Source organism: Lepidochelys olivacea (genome assembly GCF_965140295.1).
Source record: "Lepidochelys olivacea isolate rLepOli2 genome assembly, chromosome: 1".
Taxonomy (NCBI): Eukaryota; Metazoa; Chordata; order Testudines; family Cheloniidae; genus Lepidochelys; species Lepidochelys olivacea.
In genome coordinates this window covers 81564916-81584185 of record NC_140411.1, presented here as the reverse complement: position 1 = coordinate 81584185, position 19270 = coordinate 81564916, and the positions used below count along the sequence as shown (strand labels likewise).

The 19270-nt window shown below is 43.9% G+C and overlaps 1 protein-coding gene across 5 annotated transcripts in view; it reads right to left on the bottom strand.

Moving 5' to 3' along the window:
• LMO7 (LIM domain 7) overlaps positions 1 to 19270 on the bottom strand; it is a 172176-nt gene that overhangs the window by 108905 nt on the left and 44001 nt on the right. For all 5 annotated transcript variants that reach the window (XM_084652454.1, XM_084652450.1, XM_084652452.1 and 2 more), the window contains exons 2-3: positions 16005 to 16075; positions 9877 to 9946 (exon numbers count right to left, since the gene is read on the bottom strand). In XM_084652454.1, coding sequence (XP_084508580.1) covers positions 9877 to 9946; positions 16005 to 16075 — 141 coding nt within the window. The remainder of the gene's footprint in view (positions 1 to 9876; positions 9947 to 16004; positions 16076 to 19270) is intronic.

Sequence of the window (19270 nt, the reverse complement as noted above, 5' to 3'; positions counted from 1 at the left end):
GGACTTTGCATAGGAGAGAGGAGGGGGTCTCCACCCACAAGAGAAAGTCTATTTAAGCCCCTCCATTTTGTCTTCAGCTGGCTAAAGAGAGAGCCTCTCCACCCCCAAGGACACCTGAAAGAAACTGGAACAAAGGACAGTAACTACAGGGGATGTGAGTGATTGCTGGACCCAGACTAGAAGGAGAGTAGTCTGTAAAAGGAAGCTTACTGGGTGAGGTTTTTATCTGTGTTCAGTTTTATTACTGTACTAGACTTAGACTTGCGTGTTTTATTTTATTTTGTTTGGTAATTCACTTTGTTCTGTCTGTTACTACTTGGAACCACTTAAATCCTACTTTCTGTATTTAATAAAACCACTTTTTACTTATTAATTAACCCAGAGTATGTATTAATACTTGGGGCGGGGGGGGAGAACAGCTGTGCATCTCTCTCTATCAGTATTATAGAGGGCAAACAATTTATGAGTTTATTCTCTGTAAGCTTTATACAGGGTAAAAAGCATTTATTTGGGGTTTGGACCCCATTGGGAGTTAGGCATCTGAGTGTCAAAGACAGGAACACTTCTTAAGTTGCTTTCAGTTAAGTCTGCAGCTTTGGGGCATGTGGTTCAGACCCTGGGTCTGTGTTGGAGCAGACTGGCATGTCTGGCTCAGCAAGACAGGTTGCTGGAGTCACAAGCTGGCAGGAAAAGTGGGGGCAGAAGTAGTCTTGGCACATCAGGTGGTAGTCCCAAGGGGGTTTCTGTGATCCAACCCGTTAGCCCCCCATCAACAAACTGGAAGAGCTACTACTAGTATACTCTAATCACTACAAATAGCTTTCTGCTCTGCCTGAAGTACATGGCCAGAACAGCTGCAGGATATGTTAACCATACCACTCTAGCCTCTGGTTTGGCCATGTATTCACCAAATGCAGGGAGGTGTCTTGATCATCAGCAGGGGTAGTGTGCTGCACTCCCACATAACCAACAAGATTTGTGGAGAAGGGCAGACAGGCTCAGACAGGGGACTGGACAAGAAATGCCAAAGGCAGGACTGAATTCTAATCTCTCCCATACTCTATCCAGCTCCAGAGGCCTTCCCCTCCACCCATCCACCAGGTTATCCACACCCTTGTCCTGTGTTTGCTTCAATCCTTACTCAATGCACTCCCTTAATACCCAGCTTCAAAACTGATAAGTTTTGTTTTGCCTCAGAGCACACAGGGGAAAGGAGTACAGTACAGTCATTCCCCTTGAACCATGCAGAATACACTACTGTCAGTTTCCACAAAGTGAAGCTTGCTGACTAGCGCTGGTTGAAAAAAAGAGTGATTTTTTTCACAAAAAAATACTGAATAACTTTCATTCTGCAGATGTTGGGAAAGAATGAGCTTGCCCTTTTGTTTCCTGAGTTAAAAAACACAAAAGTTAGGCCAGAAGTTTACATCAAGTCAAAATTGTGAAGATACACAAAAATAAAGTTACACACCAGCCTGGTGCTAATATTTTAATTCAGTGCTGATTTTTAAGCACTTTGGGGTATTTCTTACCTTAGCTGCAATGGAGTTACACCAGGGAATAACTGAGCCTCATTTCCAATCACTTCAACAACTGGCAGCCTCTTACTGAACTCACTATTTTATCCCATCCCTTAAATTGTGCATCTGAAATTTTTGACAGCTGAGCCCCCTTCAGGAAGCCTAAACTAATTGCACCCACCTTCCACCCTGAAATATGGTGTTAAAGGCCAATCCTTACATCCTCCCCCCACAAGCTAGTTCTTTGCACTCATCCCACCTGGGCATGCCCCACACCTTGGGAAACTCTGCTATAATCATTACATTAAGGATTTGAAACTTTCCCTCAATCCTTCACCCAAACAAAACAAATCCTTCACTCCTCCCAAAACAATATTAATGGAATCTCCCTAGAAAGCTGCAGCTCAGGCCTTTCAAACCTTTGTGAGGCAAGAAATACTATTGTAACCCCTTTGGAGTTTAGAGAGCATGGCCCTTTTAAAATCTTTTTCCTGAGGCGGGGAGTGATGATTATTCCAGAAGGAGGAAGTGGGGAGCGGGGGGGGGGGGGGAAGCAAGAGGGTGTGTGGATGCAGCAAGCAGGCCCTCACAGAGTGAAGCAAAGCAAAAACCTGCCTGAAGCCTGGGAGGGACAGAGCAGCCAATCAGGGATACCCCAGGACAGGAGCCAGGAGGAGCACTGTGCCCGGGAGAAATCGCCTGATGAGGACAGACTGAAGCTGGACCCAGTATCTCTCTTGCCCAAAGCTGCATGGGGCTGAGAGTACTGAGGCTTGTGACTTTGCATTGGGAAGGAGGAGGGAGGCTGTTAGCTAGCTAAGTGGGGAGGTGGTGGCTCTGTGTAGCTTTTCAGAGAGCAGCAGAAGAGGGCACAGGAGGGGTTTGTTGGGGAAAGTTTACAGGCGCCAAAGACAAGTAAGAGCACCCAAGACTCACTGCCAGATTGGAACTTTGCCCAGGACTCCTGAACTCTGTGTGCAGACACATTGCTTGGTGTCTGCCCTTTCAGATTTTGGTACCACTGGGCCTTGAATTGAATGCATCCCTGTTTTACTGCTCCCCCAATATTTCCCCATTTTTCTCCTTTCATCCCTTGGTGAATATTTCTCCTTCCTATATTCATTGTACTTTTCGCACGTGGGCGTGTGTGTGTGTACTCTGAGGCGTTTAGAACAGGTGGCCCTGGGATGGAAGGGACTTTCACTGCTGCATTCCTACTCATGCTTTCTCTTGGCCATAGCTGCCTGCAGAGCAGACTCATCTTGGCCACCAGGGCGCTAAAGTTATACCGTGTTGAATTATCCTTTATCTTACTCTGTAACAAAAGATAACATTTATTTTAAGCATGTTTAAGACCTCAGACATTTATGGCTAGTGAGGGTACATCTACCCCGCAAAACATCCCACAGCAGCAAGTCTCAGAGCCTGGGCCCACTGCCTCAGGCTCATGCTATGTGGCTAAAAACAACAATGTAGACACTCCCACTCAGGCTGGAGCTTGGGCTCTGTGACCCCCCCCCACCACCACCTCTCCTTCAGCAGTTTCAGATCCTGACCTTCAGCCAGAGCTGGAATGTCGACACTTCTATTTTTAGCCCTGTAGACAGAAACAGTTGACCCTGAGCTTTGAGACTCTCAGCCACGGGTCTTTTATTTGCAGTGTAGACGTACCCTGAATGCCCAACTTTCATTTCAGTGTTTAATCATTCAAACATACCATTTATTGTCTTTTTTATCCTTCCATCATGATTATCCCTGAACTGTGTGGGGCACACCCAAATTCTCAAAGCAGCAATATAATGAAACTAGACATGAAAATTATAGCTTGTTTTCAACCGACTAAAAAAAAGCTTGGAAATAAAAGTGATCCCACTAAAAAACTAATCCCACCTATTTTTTTTAAAAGTAGAATACAGCTAAAAAGTTACAATAGCAACTGACTGATGTCCATTCAGAAAAGAATTTGGTACATAAAAATACGCACATCAGTTTCATGTTGCAACAGGCAGAACACAACAGCACACATTTCAGGTGAAATTTAGAACATTATTTTTGCTTTCACTGTTTATTTTACCATATTCAACAAGTTTCTTTTCAATATAATCTTAAAGCTACTAATCATAAAATTCTGCTGCACAGTCAAGCACATGCGATGCCTTCAGACCTTCATTAAAACATCCTATTGAAAAATTTCTGTGCAACTATTTAGTACACAGTTATCACCAACCCTCTCTTTAACCACAGCTAAGCATGTCAGCTTCATACCATATTTGCATTTCAGATCAGGCAAGTTCTATCAGAGCAAAAACAAACCTGTGAAGGAATTCTGTGAGAAAGGCAAAGGGAAAATGAGCACTCAAGCCACTATGTTTTTTTCTCCAAAGGAAAATGATTTCTAAACGGCCACAGTCTTGAAAAAAAAAAAATAGTAACTGTGCATTTCTATCAGTCAAGCTGTGAGCGAGACCAATGTGAGCTGCCTGAGATGAAGATTGCATGAAGTATTTTGGAAATATAGTTCTAGAGTTTGAGTATGACAGGGTGCACCTGATAAAGAGGCTGTGGCAGCATGAAGATCTCCAGGAGTAGGGTGTTGGCTTGAGATTTTGGTTAAAGTCCCATCTCCACTACATACTCCCTGCATGATCTTGGGCAAGTCATTTAGTCTCTCTGTGCTTCAGTTACCCATCTGTAAAATGGGTATAATAGTTCCCTACCTCACAAGGGTGTGATGAAGATAAACACGTGAAAAGATTGTGAGGCACTCTGATACTACAGTAATAGGGGCCATATAGGATATAAAAAAAGACACACACACACACACCATACTCCAATAGACAATATAAAGTGGAGGAAGGAGTCTTGGGAGGAGTAATAGGCACTATGAAGATATTTTCAAAACAAAACAGGAAAGACCGATGGGTAACTTTCTAATACTTTGAGTGTTTCCAAGCAATGGAAGTCCCATTATTCTGAAAGTTTAAAAACAGCTAGACAAAGCACAAGTAAATATTGTAAGGAGTAATCCACAACTGGTGGGATATAGAGTTGATTACCAGTAGCTCTTTTCCATCTGTAATTTCTACATTTTTGATTTCACTGACCTGTCTTGAACCCCTACGGTGGCAAGTGACTATGTTCAATATAGTCTCCTTCCTTTGGATAAACATAGAAGGATAGAAGATTAGGGTTGGAAAAGACCTCAGGAGGTCATCTTGTCCAACCCCCTGTTCAAAGCAGGACCAACACCAACTAAATCATCCTAGCCAGGGCTTTGTCAAACTGGGCCTTAAAAACCTCTGAGGATGGAGATTCCATCACCTCCCTAGTAACCTATTCCAGTGCTTCACCACCCTCCTAGTGAAACAGTGTTTCCTAAGATCCAACCTAGACCTCCCCCACTGCAACTTGAGACCATTGCTCCTTGTTCTGTCATCTGCCACCACTGAGAACAGCTGAGCGCCATTCTCTTTGGTACCCCCCTTTGGGTAGTTGAAGGCCGCTATCAAATCCCCCCTCACTCGTCTCTTCTGCAGACTAAACAAGCCCAGTTCCCTCAGCCTCTCCCCGTAAGTCATGTGCCCCTGATCACTTTCGTTGCCCTCTGTTGGGCTCTCTCCAATTCATCCACATCCTTTCTGTAGCGGGGGGGCCCAAAACTGGACACAATACTCCAGATATGGCCTCACCAGTCCTGAATAGAGGGGAATAATCACTTCCCTCGATCTGCTGTCAATGCTCCTACTAATGCAGCCCAATATGCCGTTAGCCTTCTTGGCAACAAAGGCACACTGCTGACTCATACCCAGCTTCTCATCCCCAGGTTCTTTTCTGCAGAACTGCTGCTTAGCCAGTCGGTCCCCAGTCTGTAGCAGTACATGGAATTCTTCCATCCTAAGTGCAAGACTCTGCACTTGTCCTTTTTGAATCTCATCAGATTTCTTTTGGCCCAATTCTCCAATTTGTCTAGGTCATTCTAGACCCTATCCCTACCCTCCAACATATCTACCTCTCCCCACAGCTTAGAGAACATGATTGGTTCTCTGTGTGAATTTCACTAACACAGATAAGGGTTAGGATTTAGGTTGTTAGTACAATAAACTACATACACAAAAGTTTGCTTACCAGTGGAGACCAGCAAAAAGACCCAATTTAAAAAAAATCAGGCCTGTACTGATTAACAGGGCAGTACATTTGTAATTATGACCAAATCCCATCATTTAAAAAAGGATTTCTCAATCAAGTGTTTCGAGGCAGGATTTTTCAGAGATTCTTAATTAAATATAATTTTAGCCAGCTGCATTGTGCCTATATTCATCCCATGTTATGGCTAATCTTGCTTTGTTATGTTCATTTTTTCCCTCAAACTCTTTGTTAAGATCTTCAATGGGAACGGTAACGCAACTTGAAGGGGCTACAACACAACAAAATGTGTGTGTGCAAGGTCAGGGAGAGCTATATTCCTAAAAACAATGTGACACTCCACTTTTTGTGCTAGCAAACAAAAAATATGCCTGCAAACCTTGAGTTCTTAGAACCGATCTAAAATAATAATAAGATATACACCAGCTTTAATGTGTTAGCTATTAAATATTTCAGTGATGATTCAAGCCAGAAGTTAAGCCACCACAAAAATGAAATCTATTCCATGGTTTTCTGGTTTGGATTATTGGCTGCTTCCAATGCCATTTAGTCAGTCAGGCTACTAACAGAGTAACTGTACTGTCTTCCACAAGGATAATTTTGGTTTGACTCAAGTTCTTCCTTAGATTTTTTTGATGGGAAAAGAGTTCAGCAAAAAGTTATTTATATGAGTAAAACCAATAGCCTTTCTAGGATGAAGGCCACTAATGCGCTATGCACTTATCTCATATGGAAACAGATATATTGGCTTTCCATAGTTTTCACAAGTACACATATTAAGCTACCCCAACTTTCTGGTATCTTAACCAACCAATTAATTTCATAGCTCCTTCTCCTCCTTTAGAGACTTAAGAGCTACATACTTTGTCCAAAAAACTGCTGAGATGTTTTTTACAATTCTATGTTTTTTAAAACATAGAAAGTAACTGCAGACATTCTGCACTCCACTTGCAAGAAAGAACATAAGAATGGCCATACTGTGCCAGACCAATGGTCCATCTAGCCCAGTATCCTATCTTCAGGCAGTGGTTGGGGCCAGATGTTTCAGATGAAATGAACGGAACAGGGCAATCTATTGAGCGATCCATCCCATCATCACGTCCCAGCTTCTGGCACACAGAGGCTAAGAGATACCCAGACCATGGGGTTGCATCCAATGTTCCCTCTAATTTTTTTCATCCATGTGTGAAATAAATTTTGGTATGTGCAGATATGCGCCACCAGTAGAAACAAAAAACCTAGATATAATTTATATTTTAAAAAGTTACCATAGGGATAATTACTCCACCAAGGACAGGTTAGGCATTTTAGAACTCACTACTCAAAGAATTAAATTTAAATGTAAGAGAAATAATTATGGAATGCATAGATCAGTCAAAACACTAAAATAACACTCTTTGAAAGAATAAAATTAGAGCGTGAGCGTGAGAGAGTTGGCTTCTGGGGAAATCTCAGAAAATAGTGTCATGTCTCTTTAAGAAAGGCACTCAGTCACTCATCCTTCATCGCAGCAGTACCGAGTCCTGACTCAGGCTGTGTCCCCGCTCCCCTGCTTTGCAGACATGGGATACAGGGGCGGGGGCAGGGGGACACCCTGATATCAGCACCTCCCACTCCACCCCACCCCCACTCTGCACAGCCAGCAGGAGCGTCCCAGGAGCAGCTACAGGACAAAGCAACATCTGGGGAGGGGCACCTGAATACATGCTGCCAGCTGTGCATGCTCTGCTAATCAGCTAGGCAGCATTTGAATCTCTCCCGGGTGGCCATGCAAGCGCGCAGCTTACAGGGAACACAGGTTGCATCCCTGATCATCTTGGCTAACAGCCATTGATGGAGCCATGAATTTATCTAATTCTTTTTTGAACCTGCTTATACTTTTCGCCTTGCAGGGTGTAACCATGAAACACTATGTCTAGAAGCCAATGGTCTGAGGTGACTTGGGACGAGGCTGAACAGAAAGGACAAAGACAGTTGAGGAAAGAGTGGGGTGGATCCTGGAAGGTGACTGTGGCAACGCTCTCGACCACACCTTCAAAACAAGGGCTTCTGGCCCCCGGAGTGTTTTGTGGATTGGGCTGCATGAGCGAGCGGGTGGAAGATAGATGACAGCATTTCTGTCCCTTCTTGCAGGTCCCTGTTGAGACTGCCCAGTTCTGGCCACTGCCTAGGCCTTCTTTGTCACAGGCTGTGGCGTATGTATGCCCAGCGAGCGAAGGGTGGCCCTGGTGTCCTTCAGCCCAAGCAGCCTCGCATCCTTCTAGTCTGAAGAAAGACCATTCCCATCGAATGGGAGGTGTTGGATGGAAGTCTGCATTTCCTGGGAGAGACCTGCAGTCTGAAGCCAGGAGCTGCGCCTCATCACCACTCCTGACGCGACCACCCTGACTACCGAGTCCACCACATCCCATGCCATCTGGAGGGAGCACCTGGCAGCCAAACCATGTGGAAGGGACTCCTTGAAATTATGGAGGGAGTCCCATAAGTTAAAGTTGTAACGGCCAAAGAGAGCCTGATGGTTCGCCACCCAAAACTGCAAACTGGCCGTCAAATAAATCTTTGTCCCAAACAGATCCAACCATTTGGCATCTTTATTCTTGGGGTCAAACTGGTATGCCCCTGCTTGTCTCTTTCACTGGCCGCAGAGATCATCAGTGAGCCTGGGGGAGGGTGGCTATAGAGGTTCTCAAACCCCTTGGCTGGGACAAAGTACTTCTTTTTGGCCCTCTTTGAGGTGGGAGTAATGGAAGAAGGAGTTTGCCAGAGACCCTTGGAAACCTTAAGGACACTACTGTGCACTAGTAGTGTGACATTGGTTGGAGTGGAGGCTGACAGAACATTAAACAAGATGTATGTCTGTTCAATCATTTCTTCTACCTCCAGGCCCAAGTTCTCGGTCACCCGACACAACAGGGCCTGGCGTTCCTTGAAATCATCCAGCAGGCTTGCCCTCAAGAGTCCGGCAATCACCTTATCTGGGGATGCGGACGATGATTGCACCACCTTAGGGAGGTTCCCCCATGGGGGAGGGAGGCTTGGGGTAGGCACTGTTCCTTTTGCTTTGACCACTGGGTGTGCCTTGTGCACTGAGCCCGGTGCCATCAGTGATGCCAGCTGCTGCTCTGAGGTGGCAGCTGATGAGTGGTGAAAAGGGGGCATCGGCATAACCGGCATTCCTCATGTGCCTCAATAAGGCCACTGGCTGTGCTGCCAAGTCAGCGTCGTTGAAGCGGCCTTGAGTGCCTATTCTTGCCGGTGCACACTAGGCAAGGGGCTGAACTGGGCTTCCGTGCTGGAGGAATCCCCTCCCGGTGACCATGGTGTGGCCGTCAACTCCTGGGTTTGCTTGCTGACCGTCGCCATTGGGGACCGGTGCCCAGAGCAAGGTGGTCAGTGCCAGTAACAAGGGGACTGGTGCTGGGGGGACTAGAGACGCGACGAGGAGCACTCCCAATATGCAGGACCTGCGCCTAGAGGGTGAATGGCGTCGACAGTACGGAGACCAGTGTTTTGCTCTAGGCAATCTGCATCAAGACGGCGGTGACCACGAACAAGGCACCGGTGAGCAAGGACGAGCCCCAAAATGTCTGGGCTGCAACTCTGGCAACCTATGGCGTGGAGGCAGAGCGCGCTGCTTTGTCTCGGGGAATTGGCGGCGCTCCCCTGCCCCCCCGAGGGGTCTTAGTGGCTGGCTTGCCCTCTTAGGGAGCCTTTGCCAATTCCTGGGGCACGTGCTGCACTGATGGTGTGGGTGGAGGCCTGTGCTATGTGGGCACTAGAACAGCCTGTGAAGGTGTTGGTGTTGCCAGGGTTTTTGGTCCCAAGCCGCCCCTGGGAGTCGAGCTTTCATGGGGTTAAGGGTCCCAGCTGGCAAGGAGTGAGCATGTGGCTCCAGAGTGGCCAGACAGGCTGAAGCGGGTCCTTTGCCCGATGGCCCATGGCACTTTTACTCGGTGCCAGGGAGCCATGCTTTTTAGTCTTCTTTTGGGCACCAACGATGGGGAACAGTGCCAAAATACAATACAAATAATAGACAGACCTATATGCATAGTACAACAGACATTGCAGAACAGTAGCTATTGTACACCAGTAACCAGAGAAAAATAGTTATATATTGAAACATAAAACACAAAGTACAGGGCATCGTTACTTTAAAATCAGAGAGAAATCTTACACTGACATTGAAGATATTGGAAATGATTGTATTACTTACCAAACCAGCTATTGGAGTAGACAGACGATTGATCTTCTTAATGATGCCAGGTTTGATCTTGTTAATCAAACTAAAAATGAATGAAAACATTAACCATATGATATGCTATTATGGAATAATGTTAACATTTTACCCTAGGCATACAAAAGAATAAATGTTTGTGAAAAATTGTTTCTACATATTTCTGATTTAAGTTTGAACCTATTAAAAAGAGGATCTAAAATAAGTTTATACTCAGCCTTTCCAAACATAAAAAGCAATCAGTCACAAACATAATCAAGAAGCAAGACTACTGAGAATGGCAGAGAGAAGGCACAAAAGAAATACGACATGCATAGGTAAGGGAAAGAAATGGATTCAGGTTCTTGCCACAAAAGTGGAGATTTTCATCAGAATCTAAGCTCTTCTGTTAAAAAAAGAATTCTTCTGGCTGAGAAGATACCAGTATTTTAATTTTCAGGCTGAAAAATATTTAGTTTGCACGGCACACACTATAAACACCACTATCAGATTAACTGAAAAAGAAAATTAATGTTTGTAAAATGGCTGTTTGTACACAATTAGCCAGTCTTTCATAATCAGCACAAAGAAAAAAAGGTTATCACTGAAAAAGTGTGTCAACATTTCTTTAAGATATGGTCAAAACTCAATGTTAAATATTTCAAAGCTTACGTTTGTCTAAAGCACACACCCAATGGAAGTCTGTAAGACTCAGTTTTAATACATTATGTCATTCACAATACAAAATAGGCTTCAAGAACCTGATTTTCAAAATCAAAAGCACGTAACTAGCATCCTTTTAAGCATATATGTGCAAGTCAGGTATTCATGCTTACATAGTCAAGCAATTGAGCCAATTACTCCCTTGGAGAATAATTAAATAATATTTTTATCATAAAAACGTCATGCAATTGTACTTTATTTAGGAAAAAGTTAAACAAATCATTAGGATAGCAAAACATATCCCTTTTTTAAAGGGTTGGAATAACTAAAGGGGTGGGGAAATGGTTCAGTGGTTTATTCAATATAATTCATTAGTCCTGCATCTCTCTCATCCTGCTGCTGCCTTCGTGTGGACAGATCACTGCATCTGCACAGAGCACCAATGATGCCCATACGGTTCTGTGGGATGCACATAAAGAGGCAGTTGCAGAAACAAGGTCTTAAAACTACCTGCTCTGCACAGATTACTTGCCCCTGCAGTATAGATTTCATAGAAAAACTATTAAATTCCAGTAATGAGTTGGGAAGGATAGGAAGAAAGATACTTTCAAGAAACAATACATCCACTGCTTTCCCTTCATCCACAGAACCAGTCCTGAAGCCTTAAAATTCCACCTGATTTTCAAGAAGGGAAAGCAGTGGATGTATTGTTTCTTGACTTTAGCAAAGCTTTTGACACGGTCTCCCATAGTATTCTTGTCACCAAGTTAAGGAAGTATGGGCTGGATGAATGCACTATAAGGTGGGTAGAAAGCTGGCTAGATTGTCGGGCTCAACGGGTAGTGATCAATGGCTCCATGTCTAGTTGGCAGCCGGTATCAAGTGGAGTGCCCCAAGGGTCGGTCCTGGGGCCGGTTTTATTCAATATCTTCATAAATGATCTGGAGGATGGTGTGGATTGCACTCTCAGCAAATTTGCGGATGATACTAAACTGGGAGGAGTGGTAGATACGCTGGAGGGGAGGGATAGGATACAGAAGGACCTAGACCAATTGGAAGATTGGGCCAAAAGGAATCTGATGAGGTTCAATAAGGATAAGTGCAGGGTCCTGCACTTAGGACGGAAGAACCCAATGCACAGCTACAGACTAGGGACCGAATGGCTAGGCAGCAGTTCTGCGGAAAAGGACCTAGGGGTGACAGTGGACGAGAAGCTGGATATGAGTCAGCAGTGTGCCCTTGTTGCCAAGAAGGCCAATGGCATTTTGGGATGTATAAGTAGGGGCATAGCGAGCAGATCGAGGGACGTGATCGTTCCCCTCTATTCGACATTGGTGAGGCCTCATCTGGAGTACTGTGTCCAGTTTTGGGCCCCACACTTCAAGAAGGATGTGGATAAATTGGAGAGAGTCCAGCGAAGGGCAACGAAAATGATTAGGGGACTGGAACACATGAGTTATGAGGAGAGGCTGAGGGAGCTGGGATTGTTTAGCCTGCAGAAGAGAAGAATGAGGGGGGATTTGATAGCTGCTTTCAACTACCTGAAAGGGGGTTCCAAAGAGGATGGCTCTAGACTGTTCTCAATGGTAGCAGATGACAGAACGAGGAGTAATGGTCTCAAGTTGCAGTGGGGGAGGTTTAGATTGGATATTAGGAAAAACTTTTTCACTAAGAGGGTGGTGAAAAACTGGAATGAGTTACCTAGGGAGGTGGTAGAATCTCCTTCCTTAGAGGTTTTTAAGGTCAGGCTTGACAAAGCCCTGGCTGGGATGATTTAACTGGGAATTGGTCCTGCTTTGAGCAGGGGGTTGGACTAGATGACCTTCTGGGGTCCCTTCCAACCCTGATATTCTATGATTCTATGACTATTGGTATTAATATCTCAACATTTCAGTAAGTAATCACTAAAAATAAGAGCATTTGAAGATTTTTTTAAAAAAAACTATAACACACACACTGTTGGGTGGCTTTTCAAAGAATTATTTAGCTTCTGAATGCAACATTTTCATTTGTCTGTTTTTGATGCAGGTGGTTTAGAACATGGGACGGCCTACAAGTAGTATGACTTAAATGGATTTACCTTTCTGGACTACCCACAGCAAATTCAATGTATTACAATGAGAATTCAGTCTCCTTTACCTCAACCATTGCAGCAGAGCCACTCTGAAACAACTTAGTAGTCTAGTATTTATTTTATTATTTGAATTTTTGCCCCCTATTGTACCACAGTGGAAATACTGTAGCTGGAAAACTTTGCCATTTTACTCATAAAACCACCTTTTCTTCTACCTCTGAATATATGAAATTGAGATAATTTAAAAGCTATCTATAAATCTTAAATGAAGACTGGAACAAGTTAGTGCAATGTAACTACATTTTCAGAAAGCATTTTTTAAAAAAAGAATGTTGTATGCTAAGTCAGCCTGCTCAGCAGAATTAATTTCAAGATGTATTTTACTGCATACGGCTATTAATGAGAGTTAAGCTGATTAGCTTCAGAAGAGAGCTCCCATCTGCCAAGTGCAAGTTATTCTTCCATTATTTTGCCAAACATGACAATAATGACCACACTGCACCTTTCGGGGTCGGGGGGGGGGGGGAAGACATTGTTTGGCTTGGCAGGGGAATAGCACTTGGCAGGGGAATAGCGCAGGAAATAGCACTTTACAGGCTGGTGGAGCAAGGCTCAGAAGCTGCTACAAAACGGGGAGTGGGTCAGAGTAGTGATGCTGACACATCCCCAGGGACCAGAAGGACTGGGGAGTTTAAAATGGTCAAGTCCAGTGGGAGAAGTCCCTTTTCCCCAGACCAGGGGGAGCAGCACCCACCCTCCCTGCACCTGAAGTGGCAAAAATTACCAAGTTTGGTGAGGACCTGCTGTGGGCATTGCACTAATTATGGCTTTTAGGGGGACTGGGAAGGAATTTTTCCCTCACCACTATCTTGGCATAGGTGGAGGGGATTTTTTTTTTTTCATTTTCCCCACAGCAAGTTCAGAGAGGGCTTTATTATGGTGAGTAGGGAAGGGTGTTAGGCTATGGTGTCACAACTCATTGTGTAAGAGTGGGGTGGACATCCAGTGCAGGTACTCCGTAGGAAAAGCACACAGTGACCAGATAAATGGCTTGGAAAAGTATGTAAAATGGAGATGTTGGTTAAAGGAACAGAACCAGGTGGCAGGGGGCACATATCAGGGCTCCTATAACTGGCACGGCAGGGAACCAACCCGCTTTCTCATAGCCCACCCACCTTAACCCTCGTTGGGGGAGGGGGAGGGAATAGTAAGGTCCCAGCAATTGGTTAGCTGGGGAACCTGGATGGAAAAAGAGGCGGGGCTGGCAGAAGTCTCCCCAGATAGATATTGAACAAACACGGAATTACCTACACTGTACAATTTTATCTGCCAGGTAGTCCCAGACAATAATAAAGTTGTGACTGGATTAAAACCATATCGAGTATCTCCTGACCTTCTTTTGGTATAGCTGGATGATGAAGCTAGCAGAAGATTTTAGAAAATATCTGTTCAGAGTTCTAACGCTGAAAGAAACATTTTAGCTTTATTTTTAAAGCTCACACCTCCTTTTTGAATCCACACTTCTCACTATATTTCCAAGACTCCATCTAACTGTTCAGTTTGTTTTTTAAAACAAATCTTTCAAATTCATGATCATTTTGAACTAATTAGTTGTTACTGCAATGTAAGAAGTACACTTTAAAAAGATATAAACCACGTATTTTATTGCATCAGCTCTTGTTCTACTCCAGGTTTCTCAACATTTTTCTTTCTGAGGCCACCTCCCCAATATGCGAAAAAGTCCACGGCGCCACCTTTGCAGCAACAACTGTTTTTCTGCATATAAAAGACAGGACCAATGTTGGGGGAGGGGGTGCAAGCAGGGCAATTGCCTGGAGCCCCACGCCACAGGGTTCCCTGCAAAGCTAAATTGCTCAGGCTTCAGCTTCAGCCCCAGGTGGCAGGACTCATGGCCCGGGGCTTCGGCTTTTTTCCCTGAGCCCCAACAAGACTAACACTGCCCCTGCTTGGGGGATCCCCTGAAACCTGCTTGCGGGCCCCCAGGGGGCTTCAGACCCCTGGTTGAGAACCACTGTTCTACTCAACATCTGATTGAAACAGCATAAGGAAAGGACAAGTTCTCCATCTCTACTGTGGTTTTTACTTTTAAGAAATCATAATTCATTGTTCACTTTGCTGGTCAACTCCTGTATCCCGCAGGGGAAGATGGAGGAAGCAGCCAGAAAAATAGAATGGGAAGGAGAAGAGAGTGGAATGAATAAATAAATAAAAATAAAAGAAAGTAGAGAGAAGACAACAAATAAGGACAATGAGAGAAATGCAGAACAAGTTGCACTGTTTCTGCACTTTCCATAATCATTGTTTATGGTATGTACAGAGAGAAACTTAAAGGCTTGGAAATACATATTTTGGTAGCCCATGTAAACTAATATTCCCCCATGCTAACTCATCTAAAAATAATTTGGAGACACAAAGTGCAATTTATTTTTTTAAAATATTCTACTAGGAATTCCTCTGCTCCCACCTAGATATTTCCCGGTGTTGTTGGCATTCTGATTACTTTTACTCCTGCCCTAAAATCCTTGCGGATTAATGCTGCTTGCAGTCCTGGGATCTTGCACTGCTGGAGTTTTCTTTTTTTTTTTTAAAAAAAATGCAGGGACAGGGTGAAAGTTCTGGAGTACTTGTGGCACCTTAGAAAGTTCTATTACTCTGAGTCACTGTTAGCTCCATGCCAGTAACTTGGAAGTTTCCTCTAGAAACATTCCAGCTACTAGGGACAGCGAGCAATCTTAGAAATAGTCAAGCTGATGGTGCACTTATTTAAGTCAATAGAGTGAGTGAAGAAAGGAGGAAAATTTATACCACATCATCTGTGTCAATGGTTCGTTTGAACTAAAACTATTCATATTGATTTAGAGTGCTTTAACATTTTTAAATTTTTCAAAAATAAATTAGAAGAGAATTTTGAAACAAAACAAAACAAACAAAATCAAATTGTTTAGACTTCCTTGGAATTCCGGTGGTAGGGTTTTGGTTTGTGTGTGTTTTGGTTGGTTGGTTTTTGTTTTTTTTAAATATGAACAATTTGGCAAAAACAAGGATTCACAAACTATTTTGTTGCTTCCAAATCAGCATTTTTTGCTAAAAATAAATTTGGACGAAAAGTTTCACCCAGCTCTAATAGTAAGTACCACTTGGAGAATATTACTGTTTCCCATCACCTTCCATCTTCGACAGTGTGGTCTCAGACTGCCAAGTAGTATATTTAATCTAATTTGCTCTGACAGATATTGTTTGCAGCCAAGGAAATATCAGTTGAACAAAATATTTGAGAGAAAAATTGGTCAATTTCATCTTCATTAGTGAATAGGTGATATATTTAAGCTATGCAGTTTTTACGTTAATAGCAAACATTTTCCATACTTACTCGCACAACAGGACTCCGTTTTCTAAAGCTGCTCGAAAATCTTTGGTTCCAAAACTTTTCCCAGTGACTGCCTGTAAAGCAAACAACAGTGTTAATTTGTCTTTTAAAAATAAATTACAACCGGGCTAGCAACAGATTGAGAAGTAGTATTACAAGACTCAGGACTTCACAGTCAGAAATTTATATCCATAGAGTTCTTTGGAAGTAATATCAATAAAAACTTAAACATTCAAAGGAATGCAAGTTTGTTTTTTTATACCTCATAAGAAGAGTTTACATTTAACTATATCAGGAAATTCCATCTCCTTCAGCATGAACCAATTTCCAGCTACACACTGGGAATAGCTACCGTTATTTTCTAATGTAAACGATTGCTGTGAAGTGTGCAAATCATGGTAAATTTGAAACAGAAGAACTAAACAGTTTCCATGTTTCCCAGCTATTTTCAGAGTTTGCATACACACACTTTGCTAAAACTATGATACATAGTACAGTGCAGAATTTTCTAGACAGCGGGTTTTTCAACTATATTTGTAAAAGAGAAATTAAAGCTTGCTATCAACGTTTGACTTATTCCATCCAGCCTTTACTCAATATATCCAATCTGATACCTATTTCTAGGATGAGTCATGGATCTTTACTGATGTGACTTTTAAAAAAAATTAAGGTGGGGAAAGGGAAGTTAGTAAATTAAAGGGGAAATGGAAAAAATATAAAGCTTTTAAGGACCTGATCCTGCAACGATAAATGTGCATAACATGTGAGTAGTTCCACTATCTTCAAATCATTGTTCCTAAATAACCAAATGAGAATTTACATTTAAAAAAAGCTTTCAGAAAGTTAAGTTTTTAAATTATTTTTAAACTGTGTTATGTCATGTTTATTTCCAAAGTGGCTATTGAGACAAACAAACCAGATTATCAAATAGAAAAATGAATACATTATGAAGCTCTTCCTGTTTGTTTGGTAGGGTGTCATGTGTTATTCCAGAATTCACAACAAATAACTAGGCAGGAAGACAGAGTGTTCACTTCTAGATAAGAAGCTTCAAAACGATAAACATTCAGAAAACAATCTTGTAACAAAAATAGTGAAACTTGTTCTTCTAGATAATGTATATAATTTTCCTGTTTAAAAAAATGGTTTGAGCATGTGCTTGTGTTTGAGACTCTATCGACTTATAGCTAATATCTCTTAAAGTGATGTCACTAACTGATTAAAGTTTACCGATTATCACATCTGAAAGCAAGTTCAAGTAGAAGCACCCGCCCTGCCCTCCCCAAACATTCATAGGCATTTGTGATACACTTAACCTTATTTTAGTACCTTGTTCTCTTTCAACCTGTTTTACATACAATGAGGAACATTTTTTTCTTATATTGATTGTATTACTTACATTAAAGATTTAAATATAGACAGTTTATATAAGAGTTTGTATTCCATAAATTAAACTAGGCCCCAGATTCTGCAAACACTAAATTTTAAATCACCTGCATTAGCTAGTAAAAGTGAACTCTAGAAGAGTGGAAATCATGTTTGCAGGACTGGGACCTAGAGTTGTAGTTATGATTCAAACTCAAAAATGATAGGAGGCACTGATCTAGTTAAAAACTGAGTAACATACCTAGGGGGCAAATTTTATCCTCACTTGGTCTGCTATTTCATTGATGTACATACTTAAAGTCAGGGCAGAATTTGGACTTAAATATGGACAGTTTATTCATAAACCCACAATTGGAACTGTAAATGTGATATTTCTTCCAGTCAACACCAAAGTGGCTACAGTTGGGTGTTTCACGAAGCTGCAATGACTTATTGACCTATAACCCACAAACCAAGCACATCCCAATGTTGAAATTCCAAACAAATTTAAAAGTTCATAATTGAATATCTCATTTGCAGTTAGAGTGACCAGGTGTCTGATTTTCTACCAAAACACCCGGTCGAAAAAGGACCCTGGCGGCTCCGGTCAGCACTGCCAACCAGGATGTTAAAGGTCCAGTCAGCGGTGCGGAGGTTATAAGGCAGGCTAGAGTCCCAACCTGTCCTGGCTGGCACCATGTTGCACCCCGGAAGCAGCCAGCAGATCAGAATCCTAGGCAGGGAGTCCACAGGGCTCTGCATTCCCATGGGCCAGGAACCGGCCCATGGGAGCTGTGGGGGCAGTGTGTGTGTGCGCGCGAGAGCAGCACATGGAGCCTCCTGGACCCCCCACCTAGGACCAGGACCTGCTGGCTGCTTCCATGGCACACATAGTGCGGTGCCAGGACAGGCAGGCAGGCAGGCAGGCAGACTGCCTTAGACCCCCGCTGCGCTGCTGAGCGGAAGCCGCCTGAGGTTAGCCCTTGCCCCAACCCTGAGCCCAATCCCCCTGCCCCAGCCCTGAGCCTCCCCAAACCCAGAGCCTCCTTCTGCACCCCAAACCCCTCATCCCCAGCCCTACCCCAGAGCCTGTAACCCCCTCCTGTACCTCAACCGCCTACCCCTGCCCGGAGCTCCAACCACCTACCCCTGCCCAGAGCCCCCCCAAACCTGGAGCACCCTCATCCCCAGCCCCACCCCAGAGCCAGCACCCCCAGCCCAGAGCCTTCACCCCCTCCCACGGCCCAACCCCCTGCCTCAACCCTCTGCACTCCGAATCCCTTGGCCCCACCCCCCAGCCTGTAGCCCCCTCCTGCACCCCAAACCCCTCATCCCCAGCCCCACTCCAGACCCACACTTCCAGCCAGAACCCTCACCCCATCCCACACCCCAACTCTCTGCCCCAGCCTGGAGCCCCCTCCCTGAACCCCTCATTTATGGCCCCACCCCAGAGCCTGCACCCCCAGTTAGAGCCCTCACCCCCTCCTACACCTCAACTCCCTGCCCCAAGCCACTGAAAGTGAGTGAGTGTGGGGGAGAGCGAGCCACAGAGGAAGGGGGAATGTAGTGAGCAGGGGCGGGGCCTCAGGAAGGGGGCAGGGCTAGGGTGTTCAGTTTTGTGCAACTAGAAAGTTGGCAAACCTATCTGCAGTAGTCAAAAAATATATTGCTCATTGAGACAGCAACTGTCTAACTCATTGAGAGTGTCCCTCCAGAACACAGAATTGGCTCTAGTGGCACAATGTGGGGAATCTTAACTTGTCATTGCTTATGCTGTGCCTGTTCTCTAAATAAAGAAAACTTCATTCTCCAGACTTGTCAATGGAGCACCTTTCATAACCACCAAGTTCACGGACACATGACAGCAGCTGGGAAGGACCCAACACTTTCCAACAAAAAATTAG